This window comes from Malus sylvestris, chromosome 2 (genome assembly GCF_916048215.2).
Source record: "Malus sylvestris chromosome 2, drMalSylv7.2, whole genome shotgun sequence".
NCBI classification, from domain to species: Eukaryota; Viridiplantae; Streptophyta; class Magnoliopsida; order Rosales; family Rosaceae; genus Malus; species Malus sylvestris.
In genome coordinates this window covers 2,430,685-2,452,049 of record NC_062261.1, presented here as the reverse complement: position 1 = coordinate 2,452,049, position 21,365 = coordinate 2,430,685, and the positions used below count along the sequence as shown (strand labels likewise).

At 38.9% G+C, this 21,365-nt stretch overlaps 2 protein-coding genes and 1 pseudogene across 2 annotated transcripts; 1 reads left to right on the top strand and 2 right to left on the bottom strand.

Moving 5' to 3' along the window:
- The first annotated feature begins 282 nt into the window (after positions 1 to 282).
- Positions 283 to 2,804, top strand: LOC126592892 (uncharacterized). The gene is made up of 5 exons (XM_050258693.1): positions 283 to 520; positions 956 to 1,215; positions 1,877 to 1,967; positions 2,319 to 2,394; positions 2,496 to 2,804. The coding sequence occupies exons 1-5, from the start codon at positions 459 to 461 to the stop codon at positions 2,547 to 2,549; spliced, it is 543 nt and encodes a 180-aa protein (XP_050114650.1). The 5' UTR covers positions 283 to 458; the 3' UTR covers positions 2,550 to 2,804.
- A 16,079-nt stretch (positions 2,805 to 18,883) lies between these two features.
- Positions 18,884 to 19,999, bottom strand: LOC126587843 (phosphoenolpyruvate carboxylase-like; the record flags this gene model as incomplete). Its single annotated transcript, XM_050252932.1, has 1 exon — positions 18,884 to 19,999. A coding segment is annotated over one exon (1,116 nt), but the record flags the coding sequence as incomplete, so codon positions are not given.
- Positions 20,000 to 20,003: 4 nt separating this feature from the next.
- On the bottom strand, positions 20,004 to 21,128 carry LOC126587836 (cytochrome P450 94A2-like; annotated as a pseudogene).
- Positions 21,129 to 21,365: the final 237 nt, after the last annotated feature.

The following is a 21,365-nucleotide window of genomic DNA, read 5'->3' as shown; positions in this document are numbered from 1 at the left end:
TCTCCCAAGTGAGCAGACGTCCCAACAGGCGACAACAGCACGTGAGAGTGGGGTTCAATTTTTTTCATCAGTTGCTGCATATTTAAATAATTAATTTTTTTGATCAAATGATTGAATTTTATTAGATTAAATATTAAATTAGACTTCAAGCATATTTGAATTCACGCCAAGGCTCAATACATTTCTAAAGGTTACTTATGTAATTAATTAATTAATTAATCTCACTAAATAAATTGAAAAATTAAAAAACTTAATCCAAAAGCTACCAATCAAAACCAAGGATTCCTCCAATTCTTTTCCACGCGGATTTTCCCCATCACTTTCTCGCCAATTCGCTTCCCAATTTTCCCTGTAAATCCGGAAACCCTACCCTCCAAATTTTCACCACTTCTTCCGCGGATGGAAACCGATTCCTAGCTTTTGAATTTTCCCGGCAAAGCTCCAGACGCAGAGCCTCCATGGCGGCGACTCTCAACACCTCCATGGCGGCCTGGATCCGCCACTTCCTCGCTTGCACGGGGTAAGTCTTCGATTACACTTCGCGGGAAAATATCTGCTATATTTGGTAGTTATTTGCATTTGGGTTCCTCCAAAATCTGTTACTTTTGGAAGGTTTGACTTGATTCTGACTTGGTTGTAGTAAAAATTTTGATTGTCAGATTGAAAATACTTGAAAAGTAACAAAATTTATGATCTGGGTTCTGAAAATTTTAGGACTTTTGGTAAAAATTGCAAGCTTAGGTTAAAAAGTAATTCAAAAACAAGAAACTTACGATCTGGGTTTCAAAAATTTGAAGACTTTATGGTAACAGTGGCAAGCTCAGCTGGATTTTGAGTAATTTTACCTCAAGAGTTCTGCAGATAAGTTAAATGAAATCCCTTTGAAATGTGTTTAGTTTGTGTTTTGGTGGAGTTTATTGTGCAATGTGGTTTAACCTGGGTTTAAACAGAGCAGTGGTTGTTTTGGATGCTGCACGAAATCCACACCAATTACTGCTGTCGATGAGCCTTCGAAGGGATTGAGAATTCAAGGGCGAAGTGTTAAGAAACCGGGCATCTCAGATGAGTTTTGGAGCAGCAGTACTTATGACTTGGACAATAGCGCCGTTCAATCCCAGAGAAGTGTCTCATCCATCAGCACATCTAACCAGACCCCCAACTATGGCAGTGTGGCTGGTAGTAGCATGAGCAGCCAATCCGACTATGTAAATAATGGCAAGTTTTCATTGTATGTTTTTATAGCATTCTTATTTTGGTCTGGTAATTGTCCGTAAGTATTTCGTGTCTTGTCATTTTGAATGAATACGAACCAAACAGGATCTGTGTTGTAATACATAAAACTTTTTTTTTGGTAGTAAATACATGCTTCTATGTCCCTTTGGTGCTTTGCCCAACTTGAGATGCTATAATTTGCTAAACGTAGAGGCCTGACTAAGAGAGAAGCGGTTAGGCTTGAGAAAAACTGGGAAGCGTTATGAATAGAATTTGGATGAGATGTTTGGTGAGGGGAAAATTTGATAGTTAAGTTACAACTTATCTCATTAACAGGTTAAACAAGGTATCACAAATGAACGTTGACACGACCAATTTTCTTCAGATAAACCGTTGGCTTTAATATGCTTGTGAATAGGTCATGTAAATTTTATTATTTGCGAAGTATGTTCTTATTATTGGCGAAGTATAGTTGTTCTTCTACGTCATGTATCTATATATAACCTCACTCATGATGTTTATGCTATGTATTATCTACTTAAGGTGCTGGAAGTGTTTTTCACCAACCTTTACTCTGATTTGGTATAATCATTATTCATGCTCTTGTGAGCTTTCATATCTGTAAGTGTATAGGTTATTGACTTGCAACATTTTGTAACTGCAGGTCTTGTTCTCTGGAACCAGAACAGGCTTGAGTGGATCGGAAGTGGCAACCCTAGGAATCAAATTCCAAAAAGTCGGGAAAATAGAGTAAGGTATGATACTTGTGCTTTAAAAACTTAGGTTGTGACTGAAATCTTGAGTTTCGGTTCATTAGTTTTGAGTAATATAAGTGTATTCACTGCTTTAAATCAAAGTAATGACCTTTATTGTTTAACTAGTTTGCTGATGCTATCCTTTTTTTTTTTCTTTTAATAGTATAATTTATCCTTTTTTTGCTTAATACTTTTACCATATTTAAAGTAGCGGGTGAGTTAAATTATCTCATGACTTGATGAAATCCCGTAAGCAGGTGTATCTGGTAGAAGTATTTTATTACACTATGCTTTGCATTTTAATTTGCACTTATCTTTCTCCCGGTGGTTGACTAACTATGTCCTTTGTAGTTGGAATGCAACTTACGAACGATTGGTTGGAACAAAACAGAGACAGTTGCCCTACACGCAGCGCATTCCTTTGTCTGTAAGTCCATATTTTTCTTTGGTGGGAACTGCTTGATTTATTGTATTGCATTTAGTTAGTTCATCACCCTGTTGTAGTGCTGATTGTGTTTGTATTTACAGGACATGATAGAATTTCTGGTGGAAGTATGGGAGCAGGAGGGGCTGTACGATTGAGTTAAATACCAGAATCCGCCTTTTAACGTCAGGAAGAAACTTTTGTCTTTGTAAATCTCAGAGGTGTGTCTATGTGGACGGGGAAAAGAAGGAATTCGATACAATGACCATATGTTTCAAGTTTAACTGTAATATTGCATCCTTTCTGCCCCCTTTTGTAACCATGGAATTGTGGAAAATGTCGTCTGCCACGGATAACTAAATACAGAAGCAGTTAATTTTTATGAAAGAAAAATGCTATACACGTTAACGGTATGCCTAGATTCATAGTGATCTTTGTGTGTACAAAGATCATCTTTGTGTGTACAATGTCTCCTCGTTTCTTTCCTTCTACGAAATTTGTGCATTTTCTCTTGGGAAGTGATTTCCGCACTCTCTCTCTCCCTATGCTACCGTCTGTTTTTGTCCGTTGGATTGAATGAACTAATGGCGGAAATGAATAGGGGGTTATGTTGAAGGAGAGACGGAGCATGTGAAAATCATTTCTGCTTCTTTCCGTGCATTTCTTTTTTAGTAAATTGTAGCAATGGTTTATTAACTTTAACTCAATTGGAGTAATGGTCCATCAACTAAAAATTCATTACCATTGGTCCATCAACTCATCAAAACATGTAGCTATGATCTCTCAACTAAAAACTCATTACCATTGGTCTCTCAACTTTAATCCAACTGAAGAAATGGTCACTTAACTTTAATTCAATTCGAGCAATGATCCCTCAACATTAACCTAATTGTAGCAATGGTCATTCCAACATAATTCGTTTTGACAAAATTCTAAAGAAGTTGACCAAAATGACCATAACTACACATTTTGATGAGTTAAGGGATCCCAATTGTAGCAGCGGTCCTTCCAACATTACTCATTTTGACAAAATTTTGATTAAGTTAATGAAAATGAATAGCTACACATTTTAATGAGTTGAAAGACCACTGATAATAAATTTTTAGTTAAGGGATTATTGCTCAAATTTGATTAAAATTGAGGGACTATTGCTACAATTTACTCTATCTTTTTCTAGGTGGGAAAGCAACAACAATTTAGTTAGGTCTGGATTAAAAGTTAAACTATGACCTCGCAGCCGATTGGACCATTTTTTAATTTGCCAAAACTCTTTGATGCATGTACATTTAGGAAACTTCGCAGCCTTGCTTGGTTTGTTGTCCATGTTACAATTCATGGAATGTAAATGGTTTGCTGGTGTTGAATTTGATGTGGATGCCGAAAATAATATGAGGACCCTTCTTTCGGGTGAGCTTTTTCCAAGTGTGTGGAGAAGCCGTTACGTACGTATCGAAATTCTATAATCGACCGGTCCATAGCATGAACATAGACCTATGACCACTCGATCTTTGTGTGCTGATGTGGATGTCGAAAATAATATAAGATATACTTGCTTTCCTATGAGGTTTTTCAAGTATCGGTTGAGAAGTAAAATTCTAAACTAGGCATGGACGGAGATCCATGGCCGTTGAGTTAAGAATTTAACGACTAAAGATTTAACGGTCTTGGACCTCTATCCATGTTATGGGTTGGAGTCCATATGTATCAAACTCAATCAACATCCATACACTTAATGATATGCAGGCAATAACATAGGCTACTTATTAGTTGATTTAGATTGACTTACTAAGACATGAGTATCCAACTCAAAACCAATTAACCAAGATATTCCATCTAACCAACCACTCTCAACCCATTGTGAATCGCTTACACCGGAAGCCACCTCAAGATAGTTTAACTACTTATGCTAGACTTGCATCCTTTAAAGCGAGATACTTCCAACATTATTCATCATCATAGACTCAATTGCGTGTCAATTAATCCTTTTCGATCAAATATTATAATAAATAAACAAACATTATTCTTTCTGGTTAGATAGACACATTAACTTTGCTAGGTTCTTGAACGAGAGAGAACACCTCAGCTTCTTATATGTGGGGTTCTAGAATTAAAATTCAAAGAAAGAGATGTATCATTTTAATTCTGTCAAAAGGGAAGAAGCATCTGTACATTGCTGATGCAATGAAACTTGTTCAAAGTAGTAGGTTTGATGTTTAATGAATCAGGAATGTATACATACACACGTTGGTTTCCGGGCCTCCACACGTCAGCTGACGAATGCCCTATTGAATAATCAAGAAACATAATAGAGTAAACTGTCGGTTTACCCCTGAACTTTCGCCTCACTTTCGATTTCCCCCCTGAACTTTTCCATTGAAAAATTAAGGACTCAAACTAATTTTTTTAGCCAATTTGCCCCCTACCGTTAGTTTTTCATATATTCCATCCATATTTCCGTTAATTAGTGAGACCATGTGCACAACATGTGAGGGTAGTTAAGTTATTTCACTCTTAAAAATGATTAAAAAACTGAAAACAATAAAAAAAGCAAAACTTTCCCTCTATTTTTTCCTGCTAATTCCTATTCTCGATTTTATTTTTCCCTCTCATTCCTATGCATGAGAAATGACATATGATGTTATTGTCTACCATTTTTATTTTCTCTAACAAATTAATAATTTGACAAATGCTAATGGTGCTATTGTCTCCAAAGCAGTGCATTAATATAAGAAACCCTAGTCTTTTTTATAGACATGTTTCTTATATTAATGCATTGCTTTGGAGACAATAACACCATTAACATTTGTCAAATTATTAATTTGTTAGAGAAAATAAAAATGGTAGTACATGCTTCAAAAAAAAGATTAACTTAGCTACTTATGAAGACAATAACACCATATGTTATTTCTCATGCATAGGAATGAGAGGGAAAATTAAAATTGAGGATAGGAATTAGCGGGAAAAAATAGAGGGAAAATTATTATTATTATTTATTTTCAGTTTTTAATCATTTTTAAATTGAAATGACTTAACTATCCTCACATGTTATGCACATGGTCTCACTTAACGGAAATATGGATGGAATATATGAAAAACTAACGGTAGGGGGCAAATTGGCTAAAAAAATTAGTTTGAGTCCTTAATTTTCCAATAGAAAAGTTTAGGGGGGAAATCGAAAGTGAGGTGAAAGTTCAGGGGGTAAACCGACAGTTTACCCAATATAATATGAATGCAAAGAACCACACCAAAACTGTGAACTGAGTATACCTTGAATCATAGATATCAACCAAGGCGAAGCAATATTGCCATTACAACGGTCAAAAATAAGAGGAATTTTGCATGTGCATATAACTTATAAGAGATTGGGTTAATCTCTATATTGTCAGTTAATTTTATCGTGGAACTTGAACTTTTTTTATGGTATCAAAGCAGGTTGTCTCACATATGTGAAGCGCAATTACCACATGTGTTTCATGTCACCTGAGTTGTGAATCCCCATTGATTAGAGAAATGATCTTGCATGTGCTTATAGATGGTTAGACTACTTCCCATATTGCAATTGATCCAAAAGGCATGCATGCGATATTTGTTTTATTATTTAAAAATAAGAAAAATTAATGAAAATAACTTGAAAACTTTGAGTTTTAACGATAAGGACAAAATAAAGAGTAAAGTGAATAGTACTATGATTGACTTTTTAAAGTAAAAATGTGATTTTTAGTTAAAGTGAAAGTACTAGAGTTTTTTTCGTTAAAGTTCCCTTAAAAATACTCAATGCCGATATATATTTGATAATTAAATTTAATTCAAACAATTTAAAACTACATGACCGACAACCGTGATCAAATTTAAGAATCAAATATATTTCAGCACCGTATGTTAGTGCCTCAAGTTACTCAAGAACCCACAGGCAAGCAGGCAACTAGAAACATCAAGTTGCAATTTTCTTTTAATTTGGTTACATCTTCATCTATCCCCTTCCACTTGGTTCAGAGTCAGTGAGAAGGGTCTTGCTTTTTGAAAAAGTAAGCCCTACAAAATATATAACCAAATTCCCAACGGGTTCATTTCCTGCATCCCTTCAACAACTCCCACAAGAGGAGGAACAAAAACAATAGGACCAAATTGACATATTATATATATCCCCCGTACAGTGAATGTTTCCAGACAACATCAAAATGGCTACCACTTCAAATATCTTGAATATCCAAATTAAACGTACATAGCATATTTTTTTATAATATTTTGATGACTAAAAGTCAGAAATGACAAAAATTAAAGGAAAATTATCAAAGATAAAGACTATAGAGACCAAGATCACTGAAAATATATTATTCTATATTGTCAACCAACAAATCCATTAGCCTGGATCATGTCCACATTCTTAACAAATTCGTTATCATCAAGAATCGACATAAATTGACTTATGAATATAGAAAAATACTAGTATATAATGTTAATGGGTTAAATATGATTAATTTAATAATTTATCAGAACTGTTAGGTGCATGAACTGTGTGCGCTACCTGTACCTTTCTCATTAGAGAATTGTGGGCAAGCTAAGTGGATGAGCTGATTCCATTTATATCCCCGAAACCTTTTATATTATGAAATTTAAAAAAAAAAATTACAATACTGTTTATTTTAAAAATTATATTTTTATACTAAAATATTCCGATATTGTTCACTAACATCTTGATTAGTACAAATTAGTGCGAGGATTAGGGTTTATGGCAACGGCATGCTGTGCATGGTTGTCTCGGCAGGGCATTGAGAGCAGTGCACGGTACAGCCTTTTGCCTCGTTGGTTCAAGATGGCAACTATGAGTACGTACGTAAACGACTAGTCCCCATCAGTGGCGGATCCAGGATCTTAATATTGGGTGGTCCCAATATAAAAGCTTTAAAAAAATTAGATGAAAATATTATTAAAAAACTAGAAAATATTATTAAAAAACTAGACAATAAACTACCAACCAACTTTTCATTCATAATCTTACAAACAACATATCAAGCTACAAAGACTAAATGCAGTTTATGTGCTACATACTACAGTTTGGGGTCATTTTCAAAATGGTTCACAAGGTTTCAATTTCAGCATTTTATACCTAATTAAATGTCTTTACTTTTACTTTTATTATTGGTTTCAAACAAAGCAATAATTCAAGTGGGTTAGGGCTTTCCTCTTTAACCCACTGTGTCCTAGGTTCAAACTTTTTTTTTCTCTTATTGTAAAATAAGTGTAGAATTATCCTCTATAATTAGAAAACAAAGGTAACAAATGAAAATGAAAACACAAAAAAAAGAAAAAGAAAGGAACTAAAGAGAAGAACACACAGACAACCAAGATGAATTGATCAGCAATGAAAAATTAGACTAGAAAAGGGAAGGAGGATGAGGGAAGGCGGTAGAGAACCAAAAGGAAATAATTTCAACAAAAAACAAAAAAACAAAGACATAAATAAAGTGATGTGGTATTAGTTTCTATGAGTTGGGGCCCAAAAACTAACAGCCTCATAAATACTTAGTAAATGAATAGATAAATCTCTATAAGCCAAGGCCCAAAAAAAAACGGCCTCGCAAATACTCATTAAATGAATAGATGAAACGACACCGTCCAGTCGAGGGTTAAGAAAAAAAAGAGCAATTTTTCTCCTTCTTCTTCCTCAGGCTGCCTCCTGGTTCTTCTTCACCAGCCGCCATTACCTTCACACACCCAGACTTGCGTGGAGGTCTTTACAACCACTTATTCTGACTTCCGGGTGGTCCTGGGACCACCTTGGTCCCTTAGTAGATCCGCCCCTGGTCCCCATCGAATCTCATTACAAATACTGCAAGTTGATCACAAAAGTTAAACCCTAACTTTTTTATTAATTAAATCCATTTTTTTTTTTAATTTTATAGGAGATTAGTGGTGGACCTGGTGGTACGTGTACGTAACAAAGTAACAAAAGAGATTGAAACAGATTCGGACCCGATACAAGCACCAAACATTCCAACAAAAACCAAACATGCATGCATTAATCCGATACAAGTACTGGGTGGGTACGAACTTTTACCTCCAAAAAGGTCAATTAGAACCCCGAGGACTTTGGGTTTAGGTAGCAAAACCATGGAACAATTCAAAGAACGAATCATAAAAATGTATTTATGGTTTCTTTTTTTTTTCTTGTCTTTCTGGATGGGATTTGTGGAAATTCACTGGTGGAGGAAGGTGCACACGTACAATTTAGATTCTTAACTTTTGAAAGTTGGATTGAAATTTCAATAGTTTTTGGGAATTACACTAAACCCTAGAAGAAGACATAAGAAGCTTAGAAAGAGATTCTACAAAAATACATGAAGTACTAAAAGTTAACAAAAAAACTTATTACAAAATAGAACGCAATGATATTATTAGCATTCATACGGTCGGACTCATAAAATTTTGTTATTGTTGATCTACACATCATTAATACCTTAGTCTTCTTTATCTACCAAGTCTGCAGAACAAGTGGGAGAGGGTCCAATGTTTCTAGCCTTGCATGCGTAATTGCGAATCCCTGTTTCTGGTCACATTTTCAGTCCAACCCCATAACTCTCATGCCATCAGGCAACTCATATTCAATGCACATGTTTTAGTTATATTCTACATTAATTTACATTAAAAAAAGAGAAAAGAGTGCCTAATTGCAAGGAGTTGAAAAGAAGGCCGTAATTCACCGAGATAATCTACTACTTGCAAATTGATTAGGAATGCAACACTAGTGAACATATGAAAAAGATTTCTCGAGTTATTTATTTTTAGAGTATATTCACTAGTCCAACCCCACAAGATTTCTCACTCTTTATAATAGCTGCTAATACTATTAACTGTGGTTAGCTCAGCCTGTCGGCTGTGTGTGAACCTCTTTACTTAAATTCAAGTGGCCAACATTTAACAAAAATCAATTGGCTCGATCAAGTTATAACTTATAACCATTAAACTCATATCAATGTTTAAAAATGTCAGGTTGGTTGCTAGTAGTTAAACCTTTTTTTTCCCTTAAAAAATGATAAGTTGGTGGCTTTGCCAACAACCCTTTCAGAAGTCCATAAAACTCATAAAGATATTTCAACCTCCCCTTGTTATCAATGTCCCATCTTCCTTCATATTTACGTGTTAAACAGCCAACGTTGGAGTTGTTTTTGTCTTAATTTTTTATTATACTTCTCATCATGTTTTTTTTTTAAAATAAAAACATGATGAGAAGTATTATGGATCTATGCAACATCTGTCAATGTAATATGGTCACAATCAGCTAATTCATATATAAGAAATTCACAAAATAAAACATGACCCAAAATTAAAGAAATGTATAGAAAAATACCATTGACTAATGTCTATCCTCTCATAATTTAAGGGAAAAAAATAATAACCGTGTACAATTTTTGTATCTTATACATTCATATTTAATCTTGTTTGTTATTTCTGCTTGATTTCTTATAACCAAAAATAATAAAATTGTGTATAAAAAGAAAAACGGTGAATGTGATTGTCATATCCCGAAGAAAATAATAATTATCCAAACAAGAAAAAAGTTGGTGAATAATGAAAGAAGAAATGGTCGGTACGTATACATTAGCTGAGACTTGAAGAAATTGAATAAACCTACCGACTTTAATTGGGAAAAAGCAAAATGAAAACCTGAAATAAAGAAAAGCCAAGTTTTGTATCAACTCTGGAGACTTCGAAAGCGGTCCATTGATTCTTAACCCACACAACATTTCTTTAACGCCAACTTATTCTGAAAATGTTGTTGGTTTTGAGCCATGCATTGGACCTACAGACAACTTCCCAATTATTTTTATATCAAATTCATTGCACATCCTCACACCTCTCATTGTCCAAAAAAGAGAACTAGATTGCACATGAAATGGGTCCCCTCTCGCTACACCCATTTTTCTTTCTGGTTTGGGATTTTTTTCGGATATATTTTTACTCACCATCCTTAAGTTGTGAATGTTCATTAATTTATTATCATGAGTTTAAATTTTAAAATTTGTACCTATGCAGTTCACAAATCTTAAAATTTAAGCTCATCTAACAATTATAAATAAAGTCATCACAACTAGATATGAGCAAAAATATTCCCTATCTTTTCTCCAAGGCTACCAACATGTATGCGTGACGCATTCTCTTTGGGAAACAATTTTTTACCACTGCAGGTTGACTTGTATTGTTGGAGTCGTTTGAAGGCTACTTGTCCATGGATGTGAAAGATTTACCTTTTTTATTTATTTTTTTTCCTCCTTTGTTTTAGTGCTATTTGGATTTTTATTATGGAAAAGTGTTATTTTCACACTTTTTTTTTCTCACGCTATTGTTAGATTAAATCAAGGGTAAATCTCAGTTTATTATTCTCAAGTTTTGTGGTTTTCAACATTTGATATATGAAGTTTTTTTCATCCCAGAGTTATACCTAAAGTGTTAATTTTAGGACAGTCTCATATATCTGTTAGTCTGGCTATTAAATCAACCGTTAACTGATGACATGGCGCCCACGTGGACAATGGATGGGCACCACGTGTCAATATGGGCCCACGTGAATATTAAAAAAAATAGTTATGGCCGTTCACCCCTCCCTCCTTCGCCCTCCCTTATCTTCCCTGCACCCACCCATTCCCCTCCTTATCCCGCCCCTCACCCACCCACGTTCCCACTAACCCTCTTCCCACCCTGATGGTGAAGTGCTTCCTCATCACACCTCTTGGCCTTGGGTTTGAGGATGTGTCTTGGTCTTGGGTTCGAAGGTTTGTGTGCTTCTGCTGCTCTACTGTTGCCTTTCTCTAGAAAAACAACCTTTTTTCTAGGAAACCAAAAAGAAATGAGCTTTCTCGCAGGAAGACTAGCCGAGAAAGAGAGAGCCTATTTTCTCCATGAATCAAAACAAGTAGTAGGCTGCCTGGTATCCCAGAAGAAGAAGCTCCCATCATCACCGTCTGAAGTTTCCTCCACCGCGACAGAGCACGAATCGCAAGCCGATGTGCTTCCGAAGGTCCTAAGGCACTCTCTGCCCTCGAAGATCTTCCACCAATCTTTCGAAACGACGTCGTCTCTGGACACAGCCTCCAAATGGGCTCTTGAATCCGATTCCAAGAATGGCCATTTCATGTCTGCCGAGGCTCTCAACCCTCTAAGGGCTTACATATCGCTGCCCTAGGTCACTTTTGGCCTCAAAAGGTTTGCCCTTTTTGTTTTAACTTCTCAATTGTTCAATTTTGTGTTTGTTTTTTGGGAAAATGTGGGAAATTGAAGATTCTTGGACTTATTTGGTAGATTTGGCTTCATGGGTTTGTTACAGAATGCTAAAAAATTGTTTAATTTTGTTATGACTTCATAAAATTTGGAAACTTGATTGTGCATATTCACTGAAGCTTGTTTTTTGAAGGTTTGTGTGCTTTTGCTGCTCTACTGTTTCCTGGAGAAAATAGGCTCAAACAAGAGCTTGCGCTAGATCGGGTTTTCCGATCCGAGTTTGCATTATGAGTGGCGACCATAGAGAGAGAATGAAGGGAGGGTTGGGTGGGCAAGAGGGATGAAATTTTGGGGGCTTTGAGGAAGGGGAATGGGCTAGGTTTTAGGGATGGGGAATAGGCTTGGTGGCGGGGTGGGTATTAGGGAAAGGCAAGGGTGAGTGCAGAGGAGAGAAGGGAGGGAGAATGAAGGAAGGGTTGGGAGGGGTGAACGCCCAGAATATTTTTTTTTAATTTTTTATTATTCACGAATTGACATGTGGCGCCCAGTCATTGTCCATGTGGGTGCCACATCATTAGTTAACGGTTGATTTAACCACCAGACTAACAGATGTATGAGACTGTCCCAAAATTAATACTTTAGGTATGACTCTGGGACGAAACAAAATTCATATACCAAATGTTGAAAACCATGAAACTTGAGGGTAATAAACTGAGATTTACCCCTTAAATCAAAGGAGGCGTTAAGGGTATGAAAAAGATGCAGTGTGGGATAGGACTCTAGGGGCCCCAAAAGTTTTTTATCCTCTTATATGTATAAATGTCTATACAGACCTTCTATGCAAAGGAATTTTTTTTTTTTTTTAAATGGGGATTAGGTGTGGGGCTCACTTCACATCAAACTTTAATGATCCGAACGTCTATTTTGTAAGTCTTCATTCATAAATCATCCTTGCAAAAATTCAATTCAATCCGAAACCATTTGCCTATTTAATTATCAAGATAAAATTTCATTGTTTCTTATATAACAAAGTATTCGTTAATTTCTTTGAACCCAACTACATGTCTTAAACATTTTCAATTTGGCTAATATTTTGCAAGGATGATCTATGAGGTGCAACTTGAAAAATAGATCGTTCGGATCGTTATAGTTCGATGTAGTGTGGACCCCACAACTAATTCCCATTTTTATAAAAAAAAAATGGGGATCCCTTTCCTTAAAGATTTCCTATGTGTATGTGTGTGTGTGTGTGTGTGTGTATTTTCTTTTTGATCAAACGATATTATCTACATTAAGAGGTGAAGAAGTATGCTAAAGCTTCACAATGGGCTAGTAATAATGTGGTTCAAATTTGCTTTTGGCGAGAATTGAACCCAAGACCTCTCACTTACAAGTGAAGAGGAATATCACTAAACCATAATACTAAGTGACCCTTATATATATTAAGGATAGTGTTATTCACACACCCATTTTTACCTCCCACGCACCTTTGTTAATTTTTGGCCGTTGATTTTCTTCAATTCATTCGATCTGACGACCGAAAATTGAGAGGAGTGTATGAAAAGTAAAAATGAATGTGTGGATAACAGTACCCTACATTAATTATTACATATGAATATAAATTTTCTAATAAATATTTTTTTAACTAAAAAGGAAAATCATATTACAATTTATTAAATGAATCTTATATATACTTAATATATTAATTTTCACTTTTCTCTAGCAGTAACAAAACTTGTGTGTTACTTTCTTCCGCTTTTCTTTAACAATAAAAACTAACTTGTGTATTACTTTATTCCATTATTCTAAAAATCCCCGTCTAGGCGGCTGGCCACCGCCCTGATTAATGTCTAGACGTTTGAAAATTAAGAAATGGCGCTTAGACCTGTTAAGGCGCCAACCTAGCCCGTCCAGACCCGCCTAAGTTGCAACTCACTTAGACAGAAAATAGATAGCTTTCATTTTGCATTTTAGTTTTTTCAATAAATTTTAAGAGACTTGTTGAATACTTAAATGAACAGACATTACATGCTTGTTCCCATGTTTTCATTATGTTCTAATACTTCATAATATATATGTCATTATATTTTGTGGTTTATGATGTAATTATATATATTTTTAGTATTAAGAGACACTTATTTACACAAAATATAATAGATTTACTTAAATCCGTCTAGTCTTCCTAGGCGCCCGCCTAGGCGCTAGGTCATAGCCCGCCGTCCGACTAGCATCTAGCATCCTTTAGAACCTTGCTTTATTCCACAAACACAATCGTCTTTTTGTATCTTTCTTTCAGTCATGCTCCATTTTTTCACGAATAAACCAAAATTATGCTTTCATGACTGTTAGAGATTATTCAATTAATAAAAGTAAGATGCTAATTTCAATTAATTTTGAATACTAATTGTTAACTCCGTATGAATATATTGTACAACAAAATTATCATCTTTTAAAATGAAGCGAGCATTTTTATAAATTTGCACAGGGTCTCAAAATGTCAAAAACAACCCTTTATTAAATAATAAGTGAATAAAATTTTGACACATATACAACGGAACGATTGTAAAAATAGAAAATAGAACTGCAAAAATTATTTCCTTCTATATATCTCAACTGTCACATCAGATCTATCGTTATACGTTTGGAGAGTTGGACCTCTCTGTGAACACGGAAAATTCCTGAAACGAAAGAGACAAGAACAACGTGCACAAACAAATATTTGTGTTTTGATGATTTTGGGTTACAATCTCTCTCTAATTTGATCCTCTGATTCGATCTCCGTAAGGTGTGTATTTGTGGATGTGTGATTGATCCAAAGGGCCGTTGAGCTTGATCTAAGGATGAACGTTCTTCAAGGGTCGTGGGCTTGATCTTTGAAGGTGGATTTTGAGCGGGTCTTCAAGGAGCCGTTGGGGCTTGATCTTGAGGATGAGCGTTTCTTCAAGGGGCTTTTGGGCTTAATCTTGAAGGTTGATGGATGAACGGATCTTCAAGGGCTTTTGGGCTTGATCTTGAAGAATGGTGATTGACGGATCTTCAAGGGCTTTTGGGCTTGATCTCGAAGAACAGTGATGAACGGATTTCCGATGGCTTTTGGGCTTGAACTCGAAGAACAGTGACGAACGGATCTTCGAGAGCTTTTGGGCTTGAACGGATCTTCGAGGGCTTTTGGGCTTGATCTCGAAGGACAGTGATGAACGGTGAACGCTTTCTTCAAGGGTTGTCGGGGCTTGGGCTTGATGAACAGCGAATGAGCGGATTTGTTGATGTTGTCGATCCAAAGGGGCCGTTGGGGGCTTGATCCTTGAGGATGAACAGTTGATGAACGATGAACGCTTTCTTCAAGAGGCCGTTGAGGCTTGGGCTTGAAGGTGGATGATTGTTGATCCAAGGGCCGTCGGGCTTGATCTTGGAAGAACGATGAACGAAGAACGCTTTCTTGATTCTTCGGGAACCTGGATGCTTGAGAGCTTCGGAGTTTCAGAGCTTCAGAGCTTCAAGAGTTTTTGCCTAATGATTTTGGTCCCCCCAAAATGAATGAAATGGGCTTGTATTTATAGAATTTTCCAATGCCTAATTTTGAATATAATATCCCAGATGAAATAAGTCGTTTCTGCCAGGTGTTGACACGTGTCATATTTGATGACTTTTCCAACTCATTTCAATTTTCGTTGAGTCACACGCTACGTGTAAAATTTATGTAATACATGAGCGTTGAAACTTTGATTTATCGGTCAACATTTATTTACCGAAATTTCGATGTCTACAAATGCCCCCACTTCAAGTCGCGTCGTGTACATGTGCTTGTCGCGTGTATGAGATGCGTTTTGAAGTCCCTTACTGTAGATGTCGATCCAAGGGCCGTCGAGGCTTGATCTTGAATTGGGCTGGAAATTTCTTCAAGGGTCGTCGAGGCTTGATCTTGAAGGTTGAAATTGGACCACAAGGAGCTTCATGTGGTAGATGATCTTTGGCTTTGGTAGTGGGTGAATCGGCACGTATTTTGTTGCGCTTGTTGACTTTCCACAGCTTTGATCTTGAACTGGGTTGAAGGATTTTCTGGATTCCTCCAATTGTTGATTTTCCACAGCTTATTCTTGAACTAGGTTTTGATTCAAGGGTGGTAGACACTTAAATCTTGAATCGGACTTGTGATTTCTTCCAGGGCCGTTGAGGCTTGATTTTGAATTTGGCTGGAAGCTTCTTCAAGGGCCGTTGAGGCTTGATTCTTGAAGGCTGACTCGAACACATGGCAAGCAGGCACGAGGTGAAGGTGACGACTTGTTGCTTTGTTCAATCTTTCTAATTCACACCTGAGCAGTTTGGTCAACGGTATGATCTTCAAGATTGATGGGGCTCTTCTTCCAGTTGGTGACTTGGTCTTTAAGGATTTGATTCAAGGGTGGTGAATCGGCACGTGCAGCCCACAACGCCTAGTAAGTCGACCCAAGAATTTGAGGGTCAAAACGAGTTCACCGTCCTCAGGCAGATGCGGCATCTTCTCGAGTTCTTCATCTCAGACTCTTTCTGCCGAGTTGGCTGTGCATGCTGCATTCTTCTCTGCTTGTTTCTTCAGGCAGATATGGCAGCTTCTCGAGTTCCTCAGTTCGGACTCCTTCTGCTGAGTTGACCGTGCAGACCGCATTCTTCTCTGCTTGTTCCTTCTGCACCTTGTCTCCACATGCTGCAAGGTATCATTTTCACTTGCCTTATCTGTTCTTCAGGCAGATGCGGCAGCTTCTTTGAAAGTACAGCAGCAGTGGAAGGCGAGTACTCGAGAGCAGTGCTAGGTAGGCAATCAGGGAAGGGTTCCAAGCAGTCGGTTCCTTACCCGAGTTTGAGTGGAAGTTCCGGCATATTGTTTTCTTTATCCTTGTCTTTGTAGGTAAGAACAAGGACAAAGGAAAGGACAGGGAGAACGCATGATATGAGATACTCTTGCTTTCTACCCTGGTGATATGAGATACTTTTGCTTTGGAATCATTGGCTTGCAGAGGTACCCCAAGGAATAAGGAACACTGGGTAACTCAAGAGGCTTCGTTGGGAAGACATTCTCAGAGATGAAGAAAGGTTCTGTATGTCTGCTTTGCTATGGAAGGTGAAGATGGACAGTTATAGGAAGTTCTTTAACACCTGTAGATGTACTATTCTTTCACTCGTGTCGGCAACCGTTGGATGATTGAACAGTATACTTCACGTGCTTTCTCCTTCACCGAAAATCTTCGACAAATTGCCCGTGATTTTTACCAAGCTGAGTGTGCATGTGACAGGTGTTGACGCGGCTGAGAAAAGGATGGCGCCTCTTCGATAACTGGGATCGGCGCTTCGACAAATTACCCGTGATTTCCGCAAAGCTGAGTTTGCGTGTGATGGGTGATGACGTGGCTGAAAAAAGACTGGCGCCTCTTCGATATCTGGGATCGGTGCTTCGACAAATTGCCCGTGATTTTCGCAAAGCTGAGTTTGCGTGTGACGGGTGCCGACGCGTCTGGAAAAGCAAGATGCTTCTCCGATTTCTGAGCTTGCCTCTTCGATTTTTGAATGGCCTCTTCGAATTCTGAGCTCGCCTCTTCGATCTCTGAAATCCCATCGAGTGCTGATTTTTTATAGAGGCACGCTGTTCATTTCAAAGCACACTTGAATTTTCGCTTGTGAAAACTCCCTTCTTGCACTTCTAAGATCTTGATTTGTCCGATCTCTTCTTTCTTCAATACTTTGAAAATGTCTGGACCCTCCGACCGTCGTTTTGACTTGAATCTTGGTGAAGAGGCAGTCCCGCCTTCTCCAGACAACATATGGCGCCCATCCTTCATATCCCCTACTGGTCCTCTTACCGTTGGGGATTCGGTGATGAAGAATGATATGACCGCTGCGGTGGTGGCCCGGAACCTTGTCACTCCCAAAGATAGCAGACTGCTTTCCAAGCGGTCTGATGAGTTGGCTGTTAAGGAGTCTCTGGCCCTTAGTGTGCAGTGCGCGGGTTCTGTGTCCAACATGGCCCAACGCCTATTTGCTCGAACCCGTCAAGTTGAATCGTTGGCGGCTGAAGTGATGAGTCTCAAACAGGAGATCAGAGGGCTCAAACATGAGAATAAACAGTTGCACAAGCTCGCACACAACTATGCCACAAACATGAAGAGGAAAATTGACCAGATGCAGGAATCTGATGGTCAGATTTTACTTGATCATCGGAGATTTGTGGGTTTGTTCCAACAACATTTGCCTTCGTCTTCTGGGGCTGTACCGCGTAGTGAAGCTCCGAATGATCAACCTTTGGCTCCTCTTCTTCCTGGAGTTCCGCCGAGTACTGAGATACCACCTGAGCAATAAAGACTCCCTCCCGTTTGTTTGCACATTTGTAAATTTTTTTTTTTTTTTTTTTTTTTTTTTTTTTTTTTTTTTGGTATGTAGAATGCAATTTTATGTAAAAATTCCCAGAAAAATAAATAAAATGGACTTTATTTCTCTCAATGCAATTTTTTTTTTTTTTTTTTTTTTTTTCGGCTATATATATATATTATGTACATATACTCTTTTGTTTTTTTGTTTTTTTTTTTATCTTTTTCTTTTGGCCAGACGCACCAAAGATCCCTTTTTTTTTTTTTTTTTTATATATATTTTGCCTTTAATTATCTTTTTCTTTTGGTGCTGGATGCACCAAGTTCCATATCATTTTTTTTTTTTTTTTTCTTTTGTTTTTTTTCTTTTTTTGCACATGGTGCCCATGCATTACCAGAAACTTTTGATCTGCCATGGGGCTGTACCCCATCTTTGATCCACCATTCCTCTTTCCTCTTTTTTTCACGTGGTGCCAGATGCACCACCACCTCTTCTTTTTTTTTTTTTTTTTTTTTTTTTAATTGTATTTCTTTCTGTATAAATTAGGATGCTTGGCGGAGGGATTTGTAGGGAAGGATGAAGACGACGGAGATGCTGCAGTTGAGGCTTCATGACCGGCTAGTCGTTTGACGGCGGTTATTGAAGTTCTCCGCCGTTTGACGTTTTGCCACTGCCACTACACAACCATTGCTCCGCCACTGCATTATTGCTACCTTACACTGCCGCCATTGCACAGCCGCTGTACTGCCTGCCGTCGCAAAGGAAGGGATCATATTTGTAACCTGGGCACTTCCCACCAGACCACCAAGCGTTGCCACAAGACCCTCGAAATCCACCTCCATGAAGGGACTTGCCAAGCCGTTGCTGTTCATGGTGGAGTCAAAGACCGTATCGCCAAACTTGAGCTCATGTGAGCTGTCGGACGTGGTGTCGCAGCTCACCCAACCTCCAGGGTCTCAACCTTTCCAGGTGCTTCAGCTACAGAAGCTATCTTATCATCCAGTGCTGGCATTTGGTTAGTAGAATCGGGCATTTCTGGCATTTGGTGAGAGGATGACTCACTCTTCCGAGATTGCAGTCCAGTAAAGCGTGCAAGATCAATCCGTTGCTGAGTTCCCCAATATGAGTTTATTGTCCGAGAAACAAAAGACAGCAGATTTACAAGTAATGTTTGAGAAGCAAACTCGTCAGAAATTCGATGCTCTAGTGTAGCAGCTGTGAAACGCTGGAGTGTTCTAAAACACAAGAGCTCCTCTCCAAACGACTTCTCAATGACTTCACCTTGGACAGTGACACGGAGTGAACCATGAATTGTATCCGGTGGTTGAGACAATATAGCAAGATGGGTGGGACCACCTCCCCTTCCAACAGTGCCACCATGACCATGGAACATAGTTAGCTTCACACCAAATTTCTTAGCAATGTTGATAAGCTCCTCCTGTACCTTGTATAACTGCCAGGCTGCAGAGAAACGCCCTGCATCTTTACCAGAATCTGAGTACCCAATCATGATTTCTTGCGTTCCGTTGATCCGCTCTCTATACCAATCAATCGAGAAAAGCCGTGACAAAGCAGCAGGAGCAGCCTCCAGATCTGCAAGCTTCTCAAACAGTGGAACGACTCTTAGTGGTTTCTTCACGTGGCATTCACGTTGCAGGAGCTCAACTGCGAGCACATCAGATGGAGCAGTCGCCATTGAGATGATGTATGCTCCAAAGTTATCAGATGGAAGTTCTGATATCACATGTAATGTGTCCAAAACATCAGAGATTTCTTCCGTTTTTGGAAGATCAGGACCAAACAGTAGGCGCTTGCCACATAATTCAGATAAAAGCCACTCCTGACGGCGTTCTTCAGACCACTCACGATAGGAACCAATTTCCAGATGCTTGGTGATGGCGTCGATCAGTCCGTCGGCGCAGAACGAGAGGGAGCAGTGGTCGATCCAGATTTTGCGAGCGCCGAAGAGGGAGATGCCGTCGCCGTCCGATTTGCCACGCCAGCCAACGTGGGTGGGGCTGGAGGCGATGTTGGTGTTGTCGGCGGGCTTGCAGTGGGTACAGCCTCATGTTCTCGCACAGCACCGCGTGGGTGTACACCATCTCCTTCACCTCGTCGTAAAACTCCTCCCGCTGCTAACTCAGACGACGCCGCTTCGTTGATCTGCCTCAAGATCTCGTTTTCTACACATGGGTTCTGCGAGAGAAGCCAGAAGAACCAGGTTAGAGCCGCCGATGTGGTGTCCCGGCCTGCGAGGGTGAAGCTGATGACGATGTCGGTGACGAACTTTGCGTCGGTGTGGCCAGAGCTCAAGAACCGGGAGAGCAGATCTACAGATCCCAACACCTTCGCCTCGCTCAGATCCCGCTTCTTTTCTCTGACAATGGCTTTCGCGAACTCGCGGACTTCTGACTCGACGGCACGGAGGCGCTTTTCGGACCCGATTCCGAGAGCCCTTTTGAGTTTCCATACTGGGTGCAGCAATCTGAGCCTGTCGCTGCTGATTTGCACGGCTTCGTCGAAAGCCACTGCGAATTTGGCTTCGGGCAGAGAGGGCAGGAGGCAATCCGGGTCGTACCCGAAAGCAATTCGACAGATGTTGTCGAAACCGAAGCGCTGAAGAATGTCTTGGAAGTCCAGGACTGAACTGCTGGCGGCGGAGGCGGAGAGAATTGGAATAAGGCGGTCGGAAAGCTCGGGGTCGACCACCTGTTCGACAAATTTACGCAGAGACTTGGTGTTGAACTCGTGGCTGGAGACTTGGCGCTGGAACTTCCAGTTATCTCCATCGGCGTTGAAAATGCCGTCGGGAAGAGGTCGGCGAGGGTGGTGCGGAAGGTCTCGCCTTTTTGGTAGTTGGGGAAGTTTGGTCTTCAGGATGTGCTGGACAATGTGGGATTGGCGGAGACGACGAAGCGGCGGCCGAGAGAGTGGTGGAGAGCGAAGGTGTTTGATGGGGAGTTGATACGGAACTGATCTTCTGGCCTTTGTTGCCGAGCTACAGGTCGTATCGCCGGTGCAGACCCGTCTCCAGTAGCCAAGGTGATGGTGTTGCTGCAAGTCGAAGGCACGGATGGAGGAGAAAACTCGGATTGGAGCTTTGAGAGCCGGGCCTGAGCTTTGTTGGGCTCATGGTTTGGGTCTAAAGAGACGGGCCTGATTTTGTAGCTGGGCTCAGACATGTATATATATATATATACATTTTTTTTATTTTTAGATAACATATGTATTATTATTATTATTATTTTTTTTTTTTAAAGAAACTGTAATTTAATTTGTACCAAGAAAACTGCAAGTAATTTTGTAATAAAATTGACCTTCACCAATGAGACTTTAATCAAATCTTTTTTTTTTTTTTTTTTTTTTTTTTTTTTGATGTGACTGAACTCGAAATTGAATGCTCAAGCTGCCTACGTACC

Excerpts from the sequence above, each read along its gene's own strand:
- LOC126592892 (XM_050258693.1), top strand. The coding sequence starts at position 459 with ATGGCGGCGACTCTCAACACCTCCATGGCGGCCTGGATCCGCCACTTC. Across the intron at positions 521-955 it reads CACTTCCTCGCTTGCACGGG|TGGTTGTTTTGGATGCTGCA; the intron begins GTAAGTCTTCGA and ends TAAACAGAGCAG. Across the intron at positions 1,968-2,318 it reads AGTCGGGAAAATAGAGTAAG|TTGGAATGCAACTTACGAAC; the intron begins GTATGATACTTG and ends TGTCCTTTGTAG.